Below are 21,360 nucleotides of genomic sequence, written 5' to 3'. Positions count from 1 at the left end.
CAGGGAAGGATTTGGCTTGGAGAACGTACATCATTCGGTTTCATTTCAGGAAACACGCTTGCGCGCAGAAAACTAGAACACTTGAAGGACATCGGAGAGGATCTAACTGAGTAGAAAGACGTCCCGTGACCGTGGACGGGAAGACTCGTGTGACTAAGAGCGTGGCCCTGCCCAGCTGACCTGCGGACCTAACAGGGTCCCTGTCGGACCCAGCGGGCCCCCCGCAGAAATCGGCAGACTGGTCTCAAAATCTACGTGGAAACACCAGGGCCCTAGCACGGCCGCGAACAACCTCGAAGGGGAAGAAAGGCGGAGGACTCACACGGTCCCGTGTCTCCACGGCCCCCAGTGCTGCGGCGGTCGCGGCCCTGTGGCCCTGGCGTGAGGTGGACGCGCAGACCAGTGGGACGGAGCTGAGCGTCCAGAAACCCTCACGTTCACGGTCATTTCCTGAGCACACAGCGCAGACGGCGCCAAGCCGAGTCGGTGGGGAGAGGCCCGTCCGCAGCAGGCGGAGCTGGGACAGCGGAGCCGCTGTGCACAGAGCACGGGGTGGGAGCGGAAACAGGCTCAGAGTGCACCGGCGCCCTCGGCGGCAGAGTGAGGACTGGAAAACCCTTAGGAGAGAACCCGCGAGTAAGTTTTCATGAAGCGGGTTAGAGTGGGATTTCTTAGGCAGGACCCGAAAATCACAAATGAGAAAAGAAAAAGGAGGTAAGTTGGATTTCATTAAAATAACATTTGTGCTAGAAATAATACTGTTGAGAAAGTGAAGATAATGAGAGCATATTATATATCTGATAAGGAATTTATATCTAAAATGTGTTTTTAAAAATAACTCTGAGCCCTGGCTGGTGTAGCTCAGTGGATTGAGTGCGGGCTGCGAACCAAAGGGTCACGGGTTCGATTCCCAGTCAGGGCACATGGCTGGGTTGTGGACCAGGTCCCCAGTGGGGTCCGCACAGAGGCAACCACACACGGATGCTTCTCTCCCTCTCTGTCTCCCTCCCTTCCCCTCTCTTTAAATAAAAAAATAAGTAACCCTGACAGCTCAACCCTAAAAAGACAAGTAACCCATGCACAGTGTCACCCAAGGTCACACGGCCGGACAGCCCATCCTGCTCTCTGCGTGGGTGTCACCTTCGTCTCAGCGCTCACACCTCTGCTGTGTGCTCTTGTGCTGCAGGGGCAGGACCCTTATTGACTACTTCTGATTTTCACGATGAAATTTGGGTCACAATTCCATCTGCTAAAGAGGCGACATTTCTGCTGAATGCCCATTTGGCATTTGGTTCTTTCTGTTTCTCTCCTTTTATCTGGAATATCTCAGAATATTTGCAGTGATGGTTCTGTGTCGATCACCCACTTTGGAAGCCAGTGAGTTGTTCATGGATCGTCTGCCTTAAGGAGGTCTCGTGTGGGTGGCTGGCCACAGACTAGCTGAAGCCAGAAGGGCCTCCAAGGACCAGAGGTCCGGATGGGAGCGAGTTTGGCCTTCGCTCCGCCTCGGCCCGTGGAGGTCCTGGCAGCGGCGTCTCTGTGGGGCCACCTCTCCTCCAGTCCCACACGTGTCGCCTGCGGTGGCGCCCGTGCTGTGCCACTCCGGACGGGTCTGCGTGGGAGCCCCTCCCCTCCGCTGCGCAGGCAGGACCGAGGTCTGACCCCACAGGCTGCACCCCCACCCCCCGCTGCGAGTGCGCTCTGGCGTCTCGTCTGTGTCGGCAGGCTCCGGCTCTGCTGCTGGGGGCGCGCTTGCCACCGAGTCTGTGGTCGGACTTGGCCACATGCTCATTTTGCTGAAAGTGGGCTTTATATTTTTGTTTCTTTCTTAGTTTTTCGATTTTGAATGATTCCACAAGAGATTGAGGAATGACAGCGTAGTACCAGAGAAAGTCCACAAGTACTTCTGGGCTGCCCCTGCCCCCCACCCCCCATCCTGTCCCAGAGTTGGTGGTTCCTCCCAGGCTCCGAGCTCGGACTTCCCTGGCATTGTTCCGTGTCCCGGGCGCGTGTCTCCTTCCGTGCCCACCACTGACTGAGACCTGCACCCACCTCCTCCTCATCTGCTCCCTGCGGCCCCCGTTGGGGTTTAATGTATTTCTCCTTTTTCTCCTTTGTGCTCCCCCCACCCCCAGAGACTCCTCATTTTACAAACACATTGACCTTCTCGAGGATCTTAAGTGTTTTAAGTTAAGCTTTCTTCAGTGTAGCACAGCTGCTCAGTTCACTGGAAGTCCATTTTTCTGCTCTCCAAGGCTCTCCCTTGTTGCAGGAGTTTGGTATCCAGTGTCTGCTCATCCGTGGTGTCTGTGCACGTTTGCAAATGAGGCTGCAGGCTGCCCGGTGCTGGCTTCCCCGCCCGGTTTTGGGGTGCGGTGTTCCCAGGCGAGCCTCCCCGTGAGAGTGCCCGGCGGGGGCGTGGGTGGCACGCCGACAGACAGGTTTCCCTTCTGGGGCTGTGTTTGCACAAGCACACACAAGCAAGGACAGGCAGGCGACCAGAGCCCTTCGCTGATGAGGAAGAAGAGGGAGTCGCCCAGGAGGCTGCTGAGCCGAGACACCTGTTTTGCTTTGTCCCTGAGGCTCCGTTAAAGACAAGGAGTAAAAGGTGGGTCTCTCCCACCTCCTGAAACTCATGAGAAACGGAGACCGTGTGTTTGGTGCCGAATCCGACACGGCCTGTGAGAACGTGGTGTCCTCCTCCAGGTGGCATCACCCTGGTGCCAGGAGGCCTCCCCGGTCCTCCCCAAGGCCAGGGCAGGTGGCATGTGAACCTTCCCAGGCTTCTGCACCCCCTGCGTTTAGGAAACTCGTCACCAACCCTGTCCTCAGGCCGCTCCATGAACTGGGGACTTCAGGAGGGAGCTAGCAGGACAGGTGCCACCTGGGCCTCTTCCACTCCCACACCCCATCGGGCCGAGCCAGCTCCTGTGCCATTCCGTGGGCCGACTGCCCTAGCTGGCACGTGGCAGGAGAGCCGCTGGAGACTTGGGCTCGTTCCCCCTGGTTTTAGGGCTCTTCTTTCCAAGGTGAAGCTGCTGAGGCCCGGAGACCATGGGCCTTTTCCAGGGACTGGTCAGGAGACCAGCACACCAACTCTATAAGCTGGGAAACGGACGGGAGTGACAGCCAGTGACAGGGACAGCCAGCTGAGGGGGAGGGGAGCACTGAGGAATTGCGGGACTGGAGTGTGGGGAGAATCGCAGGGGTGGGGGCCCTGGGTCCCCGGCACCCACCTGCCAACCTACTGGCAGCTGAGCCGCGGCCAGGAGCCCAGCGCCACAGAAACAGAGCGAAGCCTTGTTCCTGTGGACCCCAATCTCGCAAAGCAAGGCTGGGGGTGGGCTCGGGGCAGAGGCAACCCCTAGAAAACGCTCCCCCACATCCACGGGTTCAAATGTGGGGACGTCTGTGGTCCTGTCTCCTTGAGTCGTGGAAGAGCAGCCGTAGACAGAGCTGAGTGCCCAGGGACCCGCTGCTGGGAAGCTCGTCTTAGGCTCATCCCTCCCTCCCCCGCACCCAGAACCCCCCCACGGGCAGGCGCAGCCACCCCTGTCACCCGCCCGATTCTGCAGAGTCTCTGCAGTGGCAGCAGCTGGGGGCTGTAGGAGAGAGCCCACGGTGTGGAAGTGGGCCAGGGAGCACAGGACGCCCACCGAGACGCCGGCGACCTTGCCCGGAGCCCAGGGTGAACAGTGCTGCGGTTTCCCGAGGGCTCTGGGGACTCCTCTCCTGCCCCAGCGTGACGCTGTGCGAGGAAGTCGGGCCGATTTAACCCTCAGACGAGGAAACTCTCCAGCGGCGGAGACAGGCATTCTGCAGCGGGAGCGGGCATCTGGATGGAGACGCTGTGGGTTGGCAACTGAACTAAACGGACACGTGAAACAAGTAGAAGGAAAAAAAAACAAGCTTTTTCCGGAGGAATTTTCCCACACTGCTTAAGACAAAGAATAAAGAAGTACTTTGTGAGCTGAGCTTCGGTCGCCCATCCGCATCCAGACGCAGGCCGTAATGGCACTTGGTGATGTGACCCTTCCACAGTGCCCGTTCTGTCTGCGCCGACTGGCTGGGGAGATGGCCACAGGGAGCAAGAGTCGGGTCTTTACACTGTGTGTGTGCGTCGTGTTCTCGGCGCCCCTTCTCCTGCAGCCGGCCCTCGGAGCTCAGTGCTGGCCGGGCCGCCGCTCGCTCCCTGGGAGCCGGCTCCGCGGCCGTTGGTCTGGCGCCGTGAGGCCTGCAGGGCCGGCGCCACGCTGCTGCCGGCCTCGGGGACGGGCGCTCCCCTTCAGACGCAGCCTTGCGTCCTCCCGCCTCCGCGGCCCTGGGCACGTCCAGTGGGCACTGCAGGGCACCTGGCGGTGAGCGTCTGCGTGTTCGGGGAAGAGCGTGGACTCTGAGCACAGACGTGAGCGGTGCAGGTGGGCGTGTGACAGAACGGGGAACCGAGAGCCCAGTCGATGGCGACAGCTAATGACCTCGGTCGGGACACCCCTCTAGAAGTTACGGGGGATGAACCTGTGAAAAACTATTGTGGCAGGTCATGTGGAAAACACTCTTCAAGTTTGGCGTCTGAAATTCACTACAGAGAAGGTGGCGAGCTTTCCTACGTTTCGGCAGGAGAAATGAGCTAGCTGGTCGCCCTGTTGCTCGACCTGCCTGTCGAGGAACATGGGCTGCGCCCTGTCTGCTCCCTGCCCCTCGCGGCCCTGCGCCGCAGGACTGGGGGGCCAGAGGCCTGCCCTGGGGTGCCGGCGGGGCGTCCCCACGACCCCCTGCGTCCAGCGCAAGAACTGTGTTTCTTCTTCTGTGAGGAGAACCCAGGCTCCGCCTCCCCACCACGGCGGGGCCAGGACTCCATGCCCAGTCTGCTCGGGGCTGCTCTGCAGAGCCTTTCCCGGTGGGGGACCGGGGGGCACTGAGGTGGGCACAGCCCTGTCCCCCCACACGGTGCTGCCCGCGCAGAGGCCTCAGGCTCACTCCCCGGAAAAGCGTTGGGTGTGCCCAGTCCCTTTCGTTCCCTGTCCCGTCCCGGGTGCTTGTGCTGAGGGCACGTTTAACCGCTCGCTGGTGGAGGCAGTACTGGAACAGGTCCTATCTGTGCGCACGGCTTCACCCTGCAAAGTGCTTGGCAGAAGCGGGTCTGTGAGAGGATGGTGTGGGCGTGCAGTGGGCCGCCCCCGCCCTGCTCACCGGGGACACAGGGACGCATCGCTGCTTTCAGACCCTGAGCTCCACCCCTCCAACAGACACGACGTTCACGTCTCTCACGGGTGCAGGGGGCCCGTGTGTGTGCACATGTGTGCACGTGTGTGCGTGTGCGCGCTCACGCGAGAGCACGCATCTCTTAGGGTTGTTTTGTGAACAGCCTGTTTTCACCCATTTTGCTCCCCTGCTCTAATCTCATTACTGATTTTTGAAGTTTGCTGTGTTTTAAGGAAATTGGCCCTTTGTCTGTAACAGGAGCCATAAATGTTTTTTCCCTATTTGTCTTTGAAAAAGTCTTTTGACTTCACAGTCCTCCTTTCTTGGCAGACACTTTCGGTTTTTGTGTTTTCGGCCCCTCGAGCTCCCGTCGTGCCCGCCAGCTTCCGGGGTGTGCTGAGAACGGCCCCCTCCCCACCGGGCATGAAACAAAACCGTCTTGTTGCTGCTCTTTCATGAATAGATGCTTTTGTGGTTGGATGTTTCACTCGCCCTGAAATTGTGACGGGAGGTAAGGCTGCAGCCATATTTTCTCCAGACAGGTAGGTACCCAACAGTATTCGCTGGGAGATGTTTTTCTCCCACTGATTGATCTGAAACGTCACCTTCATCAGACACTCCAGCACCTTACGTGTTGTGCTTGGGGATATCTCTTCGCCTCCTGTGTAGATGTGCACCGGGACCAACCTTTTAATTACTTTGGTTTTCGACGATTGGAGTATCTGATGAGGCCATTCCTCCCCTCTCTCCTCCTCAGACATTTCTTGGCCGCCTCTGCATTCAGAAATGCGCGTCGGCTGTAGAGTCAGCCTCCCCGGTGTCTCAGCTCGCACTGCTGACACCTTTATCCAGACCGTGGGCTGTTCCAGAAGAGCCGGCGTGTCTGTGGGAGGTTTCTCCCCCGGCCTCTGTGCTGTCTGCCAGCCCCCCCTCGTAACAGTGGTCTTTGCATGGTCTTCCTAGAGCTTTCCTTTATTGTTAAACGTATCCCAGGTACCTCAGCTTGCTTCGTGGCCGTCCTAAAGACGGTGCTTATTCGTGTGTGTGGAAGCCGTGGATGTCCGATTAATAACTTCCTCCCACCACCTAATGGAATTCCTTCTTTTTCATAATAGTGTTCTGCTTGGTGTTCTTGGGTTTTCAGTTACTTAGCATATCTGCAAGTGATGGGCCTCCCTCTTGTCTGGTTTTCCCTCTCAGTTCTCCCCTGCATCGACGTCCGTGTGAAGCAATAGCGGCAGATGCGCTGCCGGGAGGGACCCGTGTGGGCAGATGGTGAGCAGTCACCTGTCCCTTCCGTGGACAGCAGGAGTGCAAATGGAGTTTTGTGGGACGCTCTCTCGGCATCTCAGATTCTAGGACTCGTCAAAGGGTTGTGTCCCGCCTCAGGTGGACGAGTGTGGTGGTGAAGGTCTAACGTCATATTGAATTGTCCTCTACCTCTTGAATCGTTTTACTTGGCTAAGGCTTCCTACTCTCTAGTTGTTGCTGAATATTGTCTGCTGACGTTTGATTGGGGATATTGGTGTTGATGTCCATCAGTGGGCATTTCTCTGCGGGACGCGTGTGTGGGTCTGCCTGCGGTTTAGGGGTTCCTTGTCGTAAAAAAGATTCAGAAGGGGTCCCCACTGCTGTGTTTGGGTCAGTTTAAAGTAGCTTTGGGAATGTCTGCTTCTTCGTGACTTGTGAAAACGCCTGATTCTGATGGTGTCTGTAAGAGTCGGACATGTGTTTCAGGCAACACAGAATCCAACATTCCTTTTCTCACCTGAACGTGGGGTAATTGGCTTGTGTGACTTTTTTAGTGTAATAGAATCTACTCCAATTCAGGACGTTAAACACACCTGCATACATATGCCTATATGTGTATCCATTTGTGTGCATGTCCACACACACGTGTTTCCATCCACACATGTGTCCGCCCGTGTGTGTCACATGTGTGTGTATGTGTGAATACACACACGTGTGTGACTGAGTGCACGTTGGCACCAGACTCTTGAACCCTCTCCTGGGTGTGGGACTCTGTACGACCAGGACTTGTCGGGCACGTGCCGCCGTGTGCCTGCACACGGATGTGCACGGCCGCCCCTCGGCCCGGGCGGCAGGCCTCCTGGGGCGAACCCGCTGTGCGGCCCGGGCGTGGGAGGCCCGGTGGGGCTGCACCGGGCCAGCACACGGGGTGCCGTGCGGCGGAAGAAGAGGGCGGGGCTGAAGGCAGCAGAGCAGTGACAGCGCCTCGGGGCCAGGGGTCGGTGGCACGCCTCCCACGGGCTGGGGCTGGGGGCTCGAGGGTGGTTGAGACGCAGCCCCTGCCCTTCAGATTCGCCGTCAAGGAGGAGGGACTCCCCGAGACGCTGGCGTGCACGGCCACCAGGGCGCGGCACTAGGGTGAGCACCAGGCGCCTCGGTGGTGAGGTGGGACTGGCTGAGATCAGGGCGCCTGCGGGTCAGGTGGCTGGCCCGGCTCTCCAAGGCCTTCTGCGAGGGGACGAGCCTGGGTGTGCAGGGCACAGGACTGTGCACTCACGCTGACCCCAAGGAGCCCCCGGCCCCACCCGCCTCCAGTCCTGAGCGACTTGGTCCCCTCAGCCAGCGGGGAAAGTGGAGAGGAGGGGCCGCACGGCTGTCCCGGTGACCGTGGGTGGAGGTGAGCCGAGGACACCTGGCTGGGGAGCGCTTCCCAAGGCGGTCGTACAGCCCAGGGGCCGTCAAGGGGTTGGGTGCGCAAGCTCGGTGATTTCCACGACCTCTGGCCTGTCCACCCCCAGGAGGACCTGGCTTGCCCCCTCTGAGACGTCCGGGTTGGGAGGCGTTGCCCTCGAATGCACAGAGCGGGTGTGGGGTTCCTGCAGGTGGAGGGGCTGCCCCTGGCACCTGCCGGGGGGGAGGACGGGGAACCGCCCCCCTCCGTGCTGTGTCTCCAGCGTGCGGTCCCCTGCCGCACCCCTTCATTCTGACGAGCCGCGTCCTCGCTAGGGCGGAGCGCGGGGGTTCGTTCTCTCAGACAAGAACCCCCACTGCAGCAGCATCAGCACGTGTGCGCGCGGTCAGGAACTCTGGTGCTTGCACCTGCAGGAACACGGTGTCCTTCGGAGCAGAGGAGGTTTTGCCTGCTCCCGTAAAATAAACCCTTGCACGTATTATTTTTTAATTGCAAAAACGATATGCCTGTTGAAGAAAATTCAGACGTTACGACGTTACAGAAATTCCTAAATAAGGTAAAACTGAGAACCCTGGTCCCTCGCTGCCCGGTTTAGTCCTTTAACTGAGGGCACCGTGGTCACCTTTGGGACACGGTGTCCGGCCTTCCGGACTGGTTCCCGTTGCACGCGGACGGGCCGTGTGTGTTCCATCCAGGGGGGCTGTGTCACACACACCGTGCAGGCGTGGAAGCTCTCTCTCTGGCGACACTGCCGTCTGGGACTTCATTCCGCAGTCGCACACGCAGGGCACTGTGCGTGTTTTCCGTCACGGAGGCACCGCCGTCCAGTCCCCCAGCCCTTCGCTGAGCGCGTCCTGCACGTCCGGCGCGTCCAGGGGGCGGGCGGGCACCTGCAGGAGGGGGCCCCAGAAGCGGGACGGCCGGGGCCGGGGTGCTCTCCAGTGGCCCAGCCGCGTGTGGGTGCGGCCGTGTACCCACGGCCACGCTGCCGCTGGTTTTCCGCCCGGAGGGTGTCTCTCCGGCCCCGTCACGGGCGCAGTCGGAGACAGACCGGACCTCGCAGTGTGAGTGTCGCCTGCAACCTTGTTCCGTGTCCTTCTCTGCAGAAGTTTCTCATCTTCACGCAGTCAGCGCTCTCAGCCTCTCCTCGTGCGCTGCGTGGGAAGACTCCGCCCGCCCCCGGGGTGTAGACCTGTTCCCCTCCGCGTTGCTCTGGGCTTCAGGGGCCGGCGTGTGGGGCCCGTTGCCCGCCGCGTCTGAGAAAGGTCCCCGTCCTTCCCCACGGGCACGAAGGGCCGCCAGATGCCGCGTCCGCCGCTGGGGTCGCACACAAACGGGGGCTTCGAGACCCGCCTTCTTAGCAGACAGCAGACTTTGATCAAGTGTTTGCCAAGACTAGAAATGATTTCCGTAGCCTGAAGTCACAGAGAAATGTGACTACGGACACTGAGGATGTAAAATTGAAAGAATTTTTTTAGCTTCATTTGGTGTCACTTTCTGAGTGCAAATTGCTCCGGGCCCATTTGATTGCTCTGTGACAGTTTGCAGCCTTCCTGGAAGGGAGGGGAACGGGGAATTCACGGTCGTGCGGTCCGTGCGCGGGAAGTAGCCCTGTGCCCCGTGCTCCTGCACCTCTGCGGCCCACGGCCCCTCACCCCCTGTGCTTGCTTTCTCCTGTCTCCCCACAGCCCAAGTGCGACGGCCAGCTCTTGCTGACACGCGTGTGGCGGCGCTTGAACCTGATAGAGTGCGACTACTTCGGGCTGGAGTTTCAGAACGTCCCGTCCTACTGGGTAGGTGCTCCTCGCTCGTTTGGAAATGGGCTCCGAGCGTGTTGTCGCGCCCTCGCGACGTCCACGGGCCCCGCGAGCCTCGAGGAGGGCGGTCGCGATACGAGGGACATGGTTCCCCGCCGGGACGGGACGGGGCGCCGTCTCAGCGCACTGTCGGGGGGCGCGGCTGACAGCTGCGGGCACGTGTCCGCCCCGGACGCACGCGGGCCGAGGAAGCCCTCTCTCCGTGACTCTGCTCGCGCCTGCTGCCCGTAACCGTTCTGAAAGGGCGTTGTGAGCGAACGGTTTCACCAGACGGGCTGTGGCTCGTCCTGTGTAACGGGTGAACCTCTGGAAGAGCGGAGGGAACTGGGTGGCGGGAACGGGGCCAGGCCGTTGTCGACGGGCCCGCTGCAGGCAGGCTGGCTGCTGCTCCACGCCCGGCCCCCAGGGCTGTCCGCAGCGCCGTGCTGCGAGCCCCTGCCTGCTCTCAACTGAGCCCCCCACAGGGCTGGGGGTGCCGTCCGTGCGTGGCAGCACCGGCGCCCGTGACTCGGTGAGGTCCTCGTGCAGCTGGCACTGCCCCCCGGGCCCTCAGCGGGGTCGGGGGGTGCCGAGTGGTGTGAGACGGCGGGGCCTCGCTGCCAGCGCCCCGTCGGAGGTGGTCCTGAGGCCTGCGGGGGCTGGCTGGTTGGCAGAGGAACTAGTTAACAGACTCGTTCTCTCTCCCTTCACTCCTCTTCAGGTTTGGCTCGAACCTATGAAACCCATCATCAGGCAAGTACGAAGTAAGTCCTTCTTTTAACTTATTACAATTTGTTCATTTAAGATACTTTGGTTCTCCACTGTAAGTGTGGGGTGTGACCAGAGGCTCTCCGCCACCACGCGGCAGCCAGGGTGGGGGCGCCAGCGGCGGACGGACCTGGGGGTCGCCATGCGCCCAGCGCTGCCCCCGCTCCGGGTCCGGGTGACGGGCCTCACTGCCCGCGGCCGTGTGCAGGGTCAGTGCACAGAGTCCGAGTCGGGACATGGCGTCCAGGGTCTCCCTTCCGTTGGCATTTTTAATACAAAGTACTGTTCTGTAGTTACAAACATAATGATCATCGTAAACATAATTTTTGTGAGTCTCTATTAAATTTTGGAAATTTAACGCATATGATAATGCTCTTAATTCTTATATAGTTGTATAGGCTGAATTCACCAGGGTTTTTTTCCTAAAGATTTTATTTATATTTAGAGAGAGAGGTAGGGAAGGAAAAAGAGAGGGAGAGAAACATCAGTGTGTGGTTGCCTGTTGTGCACCCGCTACTGAGGACCTGGCCCACAACCCAGGCCTGTGCCCTGACTGGGAATCGAACTGGCGACCCTTTGGTTCGCAGCCCGCGCTCCATCCACGGAGCCCCACCAGCCGGGGCACCAGGAACTTTTTAAGGACTAAGCTGAGTCTGTAGGAGTAACTTTGTTATTCACTGATGAGCTAAGGACATTTCAGTTGCTATAGCATTTCAGCAAAACAACTCCTTTTTCCTTTTTGGTGAAATTATATGGTTGTGTTACAAAATTTCAGGAAAGCTAAGATACTCAGGCGAGCTTTCCCTCACAGCAGTTAGGTTATTCAGGGTTAGTGTGATGGTGACTGGTAACAGTGTTGTCTCAGTAAAGTATGTAAGGAATTAAAAAATAATTTTTGTTACTACTAATCCTGTGAACACCTTAACTTTTAAAAATAAAAATATTTTAAAATTTTAATGTGCAATTTCCTGCCTGTTGTTAGAGTTTCCTTGAGGAACCTCCATTTAGCACAGCAGTTTTGAATTTCTCTTTGATGGATATGACTGGTACTTAGGGTTCACAATTTCACGCTTGGGAAATTTCATAGTAGCATCTTCTTTGGAAAGATTTGCTTTAACAGTCCATCTGAAAATACTAGCTCAAATTATATTGTAACACACGGGAAGATAGCAGATTCAGAGATTGGCCTTATTTGTGACATTTAAATTTTTTCTTTTTATAGGGCCAAAGAGCGCAGTGTTCCGCCTGGCGGTGAAATTTTTCCCGCCCGATCCGGGTCAGTTGCAGGAAGAATACACACGGTAAAGAGCCTGCTCCAGACGGGGCCTTGAACTCACCTGTGTTCTCCCCAGCGCCTGGCTCACTAGGTGCCCAGGGCATGTGTATGCAAGGAATGAGTGAGCCCAGCACACACGTAGAAGTTGTGATCCACGTGTAACAGAGAAGAGAAGCACTTTGGCAGTTGACCCTGTACACGCACAAATGTGAACGGACTCAGGAGGTGTGTGGTGCAAACCGAGAGCGAGAAATGGGGCGTGAGGGCACCCTCTGACTGGTGGTCGCTAAGTGAGCCCAGATTTGCACCTGTGCGTGGAGTGCTTAGGGATTTTGCCCACACAGTTACCTCTTATCAACAAAACACGTTTAATGAGGAGCAGCACCAGCCGCGCGAGCCCTCGTGACTGGGTGCAGCAGAGCTGCGTCTGGCACCTTCCTGCTGTCCTCGAGCTCACAGTCGACTCTGCAGAAATGATCGAAAGGCAACATTGAGCATTTGTTGCACCTGGGCAGTAGGGTTATGGAAGGTTTTTCCCTTGTGTTTTATGTGCCCCTTTTGTAATAAGAAAGAAGCAGCAACCTGAAAAACGACTCGAAGCCCAAGGTCAGGTGTGAGACAGCGGAGGGCCGCAGGTGGTGAGGGAGGGCCTGGAGGCACTGCTCCCTGCGACAGCGCAGACGCGTCCGAGACGGCTCAGGGCCTCCCTCCACCCAGTCTCACGGGTCGTTCGCCCCCGCGGAGCGGCAGGCCCTCAGTGCAGGGACAGCCTCCAGGGGCAGCGAGCACGCTCCACAGGGAGCGCAGCTGGAGCCCTGACACCTGCCCAGAAGTCCCCGAGGGGACAGCTTCTAAACACACGTCTGTATTCAAGGGGGCACCTGGAAAACCTGAGATCCCTTCTGGAGGGCGGGCCCCTGCAGTGCAGGTCTCCGCTGGGTGAGAGTTCCAGGAGCCCGTCTGTATCCGCCCCAGCAGGGGGTGGTGGGAGGGGCTGCGTTCAGCTTCAGTGCGGGTTTTTTTTTTGAAGACCCAGGACTTTGGCCCATTTCACGATGGGAGATTGACGAGCGCACCTGCCCACGCCACACTGAGTGCTCGGCAGTTTTTGACTAAAAATGGCATGACCCCCATCACCCACCTTCCCTGTTCACCCAATCTCACCCCCAAGAAACATTTTTTTTTGTTTTCCTGGATGAAAAAAGTCCTCAAAGGGAAACGTTTTGCTGCTGTGGAAGAGGTGAAACTAAGAACAGCGGAAGCATCAAAATTGAAGAGTTCAAAACTGAGCAGTGGAAAAATGTCTCAGTAGGTGTAGTGCATCCGATGGAGAGTGCTCTGAAGGTGACCGCTGTTTGAACATGGAAGAATGCACAGTTTTTATAAATAAATTCTGGTTTGGGGGGCATCCCCTTGTATATGCCTGGAAGATGACGAGTAATAGGAAGTATTGCCTAATTCAATGTCGTGGGCTTTATTTATAAACAAGCACTTGTTTGTGGTAAGGAAATAAAAATGTGAAAGTAAAAGTGTGCCGAGTGAAGGCAGGGCCCCCCTCGGTCCCTGCAGCACATGCTGCCCAGGTGAGCCCCTGGCGTGCAGCTGGCCCAGTGCAGGCCCTGCCTGGGGACTCTGCCAGAGGGCTCGCCCCGTCCACCCCCAGAGCACGCACAGGGGGCTTTCCATGTGAGTGTGCCCGGGGCTACAGCCTCATTACTTAACCATTCTCATTTGCATTCCGGTTATTTCCAGTTTTTCTCTCTATGATGCTTCCAAAAAGCACCCTTGTCCACACACATGCGTGAGCTCTGGAAACACTTCTGCTGGAACTTTAAGGGTTAAGTGTGCACACCTTTGCGCTGTAAGAGCTCGTGCTGGACCGCGGATCCCAGCAAGGGGGGAGAGCATGTGTCCTGTCCGCTGTCGTGTCTCCAGACCCTGCAGCGGCGCCTGGGTCTCCGTCTGGCCCGGTGGTTCCTGTTGGTGGACTGCGTGAACCAGCACAGACTGCCTTCCCTGTGACATTCCGGCCAGTGGTGCCAGGAGTCCTGTCCCCAGGTTCTAGCCAAGAAGTCGCATTCATCTGCTTACAGGACCACAGCCACGTGTGATGCTGTACCTCCCCTGGGTGTTTCTGCTGCATCACACGAAGCCGTGGGCGCAGCAGGAGTGAGTGGTGTGCGGGGCTGTGAGCCGGGCCGGGCCCCCGGAGACCCTGCCGCAGCGCACAGCTGCGGTGGTGTCGTCAGCAGCGGCTGCTTCCTGCGGCTGCAGGCTGCCCTGCGATGGCGACTGGGGAGTGCGTTCTAGAACCTTTGGAGCTGATCTGTCTGATGTCTGAATTCCCTTCTAGATACTTGTTTGCCTTGCAGCTGAAGAGAGACCTGCTGGAAGAGCGTCTGGCCTGCTCCGACACCACGGCGGCCCTGCTCACGTCCCACCTCCTGCAGGGTGAGTGCCGGCCGCATGGGTGCCGGCGGGGGCGCCGGCGGTGCTGCCGCAGGGGCAGGGCGGCTCTGCACGCGCGGCGTCTCTGTGGGCTTGCGACGGGCTGGAAGTGTAAAAAGGAAGTGCTCCACTGACAGCTGTCGGACCTTAACTACCGTTTTTAAGCCATGTATAGCCCGAAAATACATGAAATAGGAAAGAAACCGTGTTCCTCGAGGATTTGGGAGGCCCTAAAGGGAAAACTGATTTGAAACACATTATCATGAAACAAATGAACCCTGGTCACAGTAGTCTAGAGACAGCTGTAAAGCATGGATGAAACTTAAACACGGCAAGTCATACACCTGCGTCTTCATCTTCAAAACGCAGAAAAAATTACCCTCACCTGTGTTTATGTTTGGCTTCATAGCATAAGATATTTGGAAAAATAAAATACAAACTTGCCCTGGCTGGTGTGACTCAGTGAGTTGAGTGCGAGACTGTGAACCAAAGGGCTGCTGGTTCGATTCCCAGTCAGGGCACGTGCCTGGGTTGCAGGCCAGGTGCCCAGTTGGGGGATGCATGTGAGGCAACCACACATTGATGTTTTTCTCCCTCTTTTCCCCTCGCTCTAAAAGTAAAAATGAATAAAATCTTTTAAAAACAAACCTTGCGAACCAAAGCATCGCAGGTTCGATTCCCAGTCAGGGCACATGCCTGGGTTGCAGGCCATGACCCCCAGCAACTGCACATTGATGTTTCTCTCTCTCTCTCTTTCTCCCTCCCTTCCCTCGCTAAACATATATAAATTTAAAAAAATGCAAACCCTTGTTTATATTTTTCTTTTATATATACTGATTATTTTTCTACAGATTCAAGATAAAAATAGAAAAAATTATTTTAAATCTGTAGTAAAGTAACGGGTTTATATGTTTATTTGAAAGTTAAAATCCCTGACTGTAACCCTCCCATCTCAGCGGAAATAGGGGATTACGATGAGACGCTGGATCGCGAGCACCTCAAAGCCAACCAGTACCTGCCCCACCAGGAGCGCTGTCTGGAGAAGATACTGGAACTCCACCGCAAGCACACGTGAGTGAGTCGGCGCCGGTGTGGGCCGTCGGCCAGCCTGCACTAAGGCCCTGACGAGAGCCACAGCTGACCACAGCTCCCTGAGGGTGCGGTCACCCCGCTTGAGAAGAGGCCGGAAGGGACGTGAGGGCTGCGGAGGAGAGAGGGCTGAGGTGCGGGAGGCCCGGAGGGGCTGCTGGAGCAGCAGGGACTGAGCCGTGGGGGGGGCCGGAGAAGGCAGCCCCAGGGTGGCCCCTGGGCAGAGGGGAAGGCGGCCCCGCATGGACCCCGGGGCGCTCCACGGGCAGGGACTGTGGGGGACTCCGCCGTGGCCTAGTGAGGGGCCCTTCGTTCTGCCAGGCGGCCCCGTGTGGGTGAAGCTCAGTCCCTGCTGCCTGCCTCGGCCGGGGGCAGCGTGGGCAGCCCAGACCAGGAGTCCAGCGCGAGGACGCTGTCCCATAAGACACACGTGCTTTTGCACGCGCCTGCCACTCACCAGAGCCGAGGGCTGCCCTCCGTGTGCCCGTGTCGGCAGGCGCCGGGTGTGCAGATGTGGGCACGAGCCGCAGTGGCAGGCGGAGCCCGCTGCAGGGGCGGGTGGAGAGGACGGGAGCGGCAGAGGCGCCCTGGGGGCTGCTGCCCCGGGCAGGCAGACCGGAGGCCGGGTGGGGCAGGAGAGCTGGTGGGGGCTGGGGCTGCAGCCAGGCTCTGTGCCGAGCCGGACACACGGCACGTGAGAGCCGCACGTGGAGAGACCGTGGAGCTGGCGGCGGTCTCTGCATCCAGTCTTCTGGTTCCCCCTCAAGAGAGGGTGTCCGCGGGTCGGGCTGGACACCGGCCGCAGTGTATAAGGGCTGCGGGGGCTTTCGGAGCTGTCCCCTCCCTCTGTCACCTGAGAGCAGAGTCGAGGCTGAGCCTCTAGAATGCAAAGAACCCCCCCCGCCCGCCGGGCAGTGGGCCCCAGAGGGCGGGCACGGCCGCCCTGTGCACGTGCGGCTGGTTGTGCTTGTCGTGGGCACAGTCGCAGGCAGCGGAGGGCCAGCCCCTCTGGTACAACGCCTCCTTCGCCGGCTCGTTTCCCCGGTCACGTCTGTGCTCTCGGAGCTGGGCCGTTTGCGAGGCTGTGACCCTGCTGTCTCTCCTCACAGGGGCCAGACGCCCGCGGAGTCAGACTTCCAGGTGCTGGAGGTGGCCCGGAAGCTGGAGATGTACGGCGTCAGGTTTCACAAGGCTTCCGACCGGGAGGGCACCAAGATAAGCCTGGCCGTGTCCCACATGGGAGTCCTCGTGTTCCAGGTAGGGGCGGGGGCGGCTCCGTGTGCCGCTGGGCACGGGGCCGGGTGGGCTTTTACATGCGTTGGTGAGTTTTTGTGGCGATGAGCAAGGTCTTGGACCTGGAGGGGAGCTTCGCGTGTCCTCTGATCTGACCCTTCACCCAGCAGACAGGTCGCCTTCTAGCCCCTGCCCTCGCCATCAGGGAGCCCGTGCCCCCCGCCCCCGGGCATGTCCCACGGCGGTGGCTGCTGCTGCTGCTGCTGCTGCTGCTGCTCCTGTGGAAGCCAAGGCCGCCCGTGGAGCCGGCGCCGGCTCGGGGGCCCTTCCCCGGGGCGGCCCCGGGTGGGTCTGGGTGGAGGTCGGGGCACCACCCCAGAGCACACCAGAGGGCGTCGCGTGTGCTCTCGCGGAAGTCTCCCATCGCTCGAGTCTGGGTGGGCGGGCGCACAGGAGGCCCCTGCGTCCTGTCTGTGGTTACGTCGCGTGTCCTGGGCTCCGGCTGGAGACCCAGGCCCTTCTCGGGTCAGAGTCCGTGGGCCGCCCCCCGTCCTGCCCGCCACCGTCTGCTGCAGGCCCCTCTCGCGGGTCATGGGGCTCGTCCTCCCCGGACACTCAGCCCGTGACCCCTGCAGCGGCTGGCCCGTGCGGGCGCCCTGCTCGGGCTCACGCTCCTCGTCTTGACCTGGCCGTCACACCAGCGCCCTGCCAGGAAACGGCGTAGTTTTGACTTGAGACTCTGGTCAGTCGTGTTGTGTCCTGCACGAGACATGACGGAGACAGTGGTTCGCACTGGAGACCTGAGCCACCGCACCCTCCCTTCAGGTGCAGGCCCCGGCCCCTGCACCTGCTCGCACTGGTCACCATCCCGACGGCACAGGTGCTAATCGCCTATCTGCCCAGACCCAGCTGCCGTCACTTGCCACCATCTGTCACCAGAAGATGTGGAGAAAGCAAGGGCCTGGAGACGTCCAGAGTGGGCTTCTCCCTCAGACCCCCACCAGCATGACAGAGATGGAGTTATTTTTCCTTTTACGTTTAAATCAGAAAGAACAAAGACTGGAAAAGAGAACCGCAGCAGATGAGGGTACCGACAAAGTTCTGGAAGCTGGGAAGTGGTAGACGTGTGGAAGAGACGAGAGTCCAGCGGATTCCGCCCCCTGGAGGGAGAGCTGGGAGCCAGCCAGCGTGTTCCCAGGATTGTGCAAAGGCACCTCTCATCGGCCAGGAGCGGGCTGGGGCTGAAAACGGAAACCCGGTTCTGTCCGTCCGTCCGTGAGGAGACTTGCAGCGCGGGACCTGAGCTAGAGCAGCCTCTTCCTTCCCGGGCACAGCTCGGAGGTGGAAGCACCTGGTCACTCTGACGGGGAGGGAGAGCCCGTGCCCGCAGCGTGGCCACAGGAGCCCTGTCGGGTGCGGCCCAGCGGGTGGGGCGCCGTCCCACAAACCCAGAGGTCGCCGGTGCCACTCCCAGTCGGGGCACAGGCCTGGGTGGCGGGCGGGTCCCCAGTAGGGGGGGTGAGAGGCAGCCGATGGGTGTTTCTCTCCCCGTCTTTCTCCCCCGCTTCCCCTCTCTTTTTAAAAGTAAATGAATGAACTCTTAAAAAAGGAAAAGGAAAAGAATCATGCAGCCTGCCAACAGACCGACGCCGGAGCACGCGAGGATGGCTGGTGGGAGGGTGGGCGCAGGAGAGGCCAGCAGCACCCGGGGCCCCGCCGGCCCCAGCAAGCGCTGGGTGTCACGCGCTGGGCGTCACGTGGGAAGAGACTCGGACCCTGAGGCAGGAGCTCCCAGACGGCTCAGAGGACACGCGGAGGCCAGCGGGCAGCTGGAAACGGGGGTTGCTTCCCTGGTGTTGCTGTTTTGTTTGGGTGGTTTTGTTTTGTGTTGTGTTTGCTTTTTTGGAGAACGTCTTTGAGAATTCTCCAGTATTTTACGTTGACAAGAAATTAGAGTAATTTAGCATTTTGGCCATATTTTGGGGGCCACGAAGCTTCCAGTCTCATCTGGACCCTGGCATGTATGTCTTGGCCTTGAGGACATCTCTTAGATCGAGAATCTTTTAAATTGAGACACAGCGCCCTGAATCCCACCGCTGGAAAGTGAACCCTCCGTTGTTTCAGTGCATTCACATCATGGTGCGGTCACCCCGACTCCTGACGCCAGGGCGTTCTCGTCACACCCACACGGCCACCGGCAGCAGCCCCCAGCCCCTGGCCCCCTCTGATCGGCTGCCTGTCTGGTCTGCATGTGCTTCTGGACAGTCCGTGGGGCGGGACGGCCTCCTGCCCCGGCTCGCACAGGCGGCCCACGCCGCACCACCATCAGTGCCCCCTCCCTTCCCTGGCCGAGGGCCTGCTGGGTCCCTCTGAGAGGAGGACGTCGTCGTCCTGCTGTCGCCCGTCTCGCGTGGGCAGGAGAGCGTGGGTGGCCATGGCGGTCAGGAGCAGAAGATGCCAGGAAAGGACTTTGTACATTCAGGTGTTTTATGTTGAAACCATTTCCAGCTTGCAGAAAAGCTACAGACGCAGGGTTCCTTCACCCCAGGCCCCGCGCCCCTTGCGGACTTCCCCGGCCGCCCCAGCCCTCGTGCTGCGGGAGACCGCGTCGCGTCTGAGGTCCAGCGCTGTGCACAGTCCCTCCGTCTGCCTCGTGCCTTCAGTCGGCGGCCGCCGCCTTCTCCTTCCCCGAGTCTCACGACCTGGGTGTCCCGGCCGTCGTGTGGAACAGGGTGGCCGTCACACGGGGTCGCCTGGGACTTGCCCAGGCGCGGCTTCCCGGGCGCACAGACTGCAGGCGTGATGACGTGCCTGGCGCACCCCGTGCTGTGGCCTGCGGGACCCTCCCCTCCCAGGGTACCCCCGTCCCATTGCCGGTGGTGTCGGCGTCAGGCAGCGGCTGGGTGGGTTTGCCCTGGGTCGTCCGTGGGCAGGCTGCGGAGAGAGAGACTCGGAGACCCCCTCCCCCCTCCCCCCCAGGGGGGGCCCGTCGCTGTGACGGCCGCCTGGGGATGGCTTCGTAAATCCCAGTTTTCTTTTAGTTTCTTGTCTTCACTGTGGACTTGCGGATTCGTGTTATACTCACATTAAATTCAGACTATGATGACCTGGGTTATAATCTGATGCTTTGCAGTCCGTTCTTGCCATTATTTATTTTGGTCTTTAAATCGCCCCACGGTCTTCCACTGGAGTCCCTTCAGGCTGGCTCCCGTGTCCTCGTCGCATGTCCCCGTCATTTCCCAGCACGTGCGCCCCTTCTTGCACCACAGAATATGCCAGGTTCGTTTTCCCCTCTGCCTGCTCTCGCAGGAAGCCTGCAGAGCCCCGGCCCGGCCTGCTGGGTGGGCAGCAGCACTGAGGAGCCCAGGCCCACTGCTCAGGAGCACGCGTCTCGGGCCAGCGCCCGGGCCGTGCTGCCGGCTTCCCTCCCTCCCTTGGAGAAGCTTAGCTCCGGGGCGGCGGCCCTGCCCGGCCGCCTCCCATGCCCCTGGCAGCCCTCGGGCTTTTTTTGCACGGGTGAGCTTCACAAATGTCAATATTAACGTTAGTAAAAAAAAATAAAGCCTTTTCAAAGACATCGAGTTACCGTTCTCAAACAGACAGATTAGGATGCAGCAGTAACATTTCAGTTGGGGGTCACTCCAGGCGCCGGCGTAAAACGCCGTGTGCGTGGCTGTGCCGTCCGGTGAGGGCGCACCCAACCCCCCTCTCTCCTGAGGAGGGGTGTGTGTGCTGAGTGTCTGTCTCTTGGGTTCCAGTGCGCCACCAAAATCAACACCTTCAACTGGTCCAGGGTCCGGAAGCTCAGCTTCAAGAGGAAAAGGTTCCTCATCAAACTCCACCCAGAGGTCCACGTAAGTGATTTTGAGCGGCTGTGAAATTGTAAGAGAACGTGTTCTGCTGGGACAGTGAGTTACTTTGTTATTCTGTGAATCATTTCACCGCGATGCACCCAGAACTTAAGGGCAGGGCTCGGGTGGGGGTCCGGCGGGGCTCCCCCCAGTCAGCCCTGCAGCTCCCTGGTGCGGGTGCAGCGCGAGGGGCAGGGCCAGTGGGGCCGGGGTGGGCCGGCAGTGTGCCGCTCTGACAGGCCCCGGGGCTGCCAGACCGCTGGTGGTTTCCGCCCCCACACTGAAGGAGAGGTGCTCCAGGCCGCGGAGCTGGAGCACAGGGTGTGAGCTGTGACCAGCACCGCGTCTGGAGTGAACAGAGGGGCGCTCCCCGCGGTCTGGGCATCTGTGACTCGGAAACTGACCCTTTAATAGCCCTAACCAAAGGAGCCTCAGTTTTCAGAAAGTAAACGTTCCTTTTGAGATCATCAGTAAAGCAGTAATTGCATATGAGTTTACTGAAGTGATTAAAAATGGAAAAAGTTACTGTCCGTACAGTCTGGTAGTTGGCAAAAACTCGATACTTCACACTGTCCAGATACGCTCAGTCGTTACGTTTGCGGTGTGCAGAGGAAGCCGGGAGAAGGAAGGCACGCTTGCCTGTCGGGAGGGGGCTGCCCCCAGCCCTGGAGGCGGGTTCAGAGCCTGGACTGGTCTGGAGGAAAGGCCCCCGGAGCTCTCAGAGGCTCCCCCCCCACCCTCCCCCCAGCAAGGGTTTTGTCAGAACCGGGTCGCACCTGTCCTCAGGTGCACCTGCCTGTTCGTTACCAAAATCTCTCTTCTGCAATTGAAAGGAAGTATGAGAAATGCCAAAGACAGATAAAACACAAGCAAAAGGCTGCTTGTTTTCTCTGTAAGTAACAAAAAAGAAAAGTTTCCGGCAATTACTCTAAAAAGATAGGGAAAGAAGAGAATTACGGCTCAACGGACCACAGCCAAAAAACATCACGATGTTATGCTGTTCGTTGGAAAGGTATAATGTTGTGTCCCCGGACG

At 59.0% G+C, this 21,360-nt stretch overlaps 1 protein-coding gene across 3 annotated transcripts in view; it reads left to right on the top strand.

Annotated features, from left to right (window-relative positions):
* Window positions 1-21,360, top strand: part of FARP2 (FERM, ARH/RhoGEF and pleckstrin domain protein 2) — an 81,872-nt gene that overhangs the window by 20,662 nt on the left and 39,850 nt on the right. For 2 of the 3 annotated variants that reach the window (XM_045845661.1, XM_045845660.1), the window contains exons 3-9: window positions 9,553-9,657; window positions 10,382-10,424; window positions 11,651-11,729; window positions 14,058-14,155; window positions 15,109-15,223; window positions 16,351-16,498; window positions 20,233-20,328. In XM_045845661.1, coding sequence (XP_045701617.1) covers window positions 9,553-9,657; window positions 10,382-10,424; window positions 11,651-11,729; window positions 14,058-14,155; window positions 15,109-15,223; window positions 16,351-16,498; window positions 20,233-20,328 — 684 coding nt within the window. Of the gene's footprint in view, window positions 1-610; window positions 715-9,552; window positions 9,658-10,381; window positions 10,425-11,650; window positions 11,730-14,057; window positions 14,156-15,108; window positions 15,224-16,350; window positions 16,499-20,232; window positions 20,329-21,360 lie in introns of those variants that run through there. The other variant, XM_045845662.1, reaches the window with a different exon arrangement.

Source organism: Phyllostomus hastatus, unplaced genomic scaffold (genome assembly GCF_019186645.2).
Source record: "Phyllostomus hastatus isolate PE091 unplaced genomic scaffold, TTU_PhHast_1.1 phas_contig_477, whole genome shotgun sequence".
Classification (NCBI taxonomy): Eukaryota; Metazoa; Chordata; class Mammalia; order Chiroptera; family Phyllostomidae; genus Phyllostomus; species Phyllostomus hastatus.
Note: the sequence above shows the minus strand (reverse complement) of the source record. Positions and strands in the feature narration are given on the sequence as shown.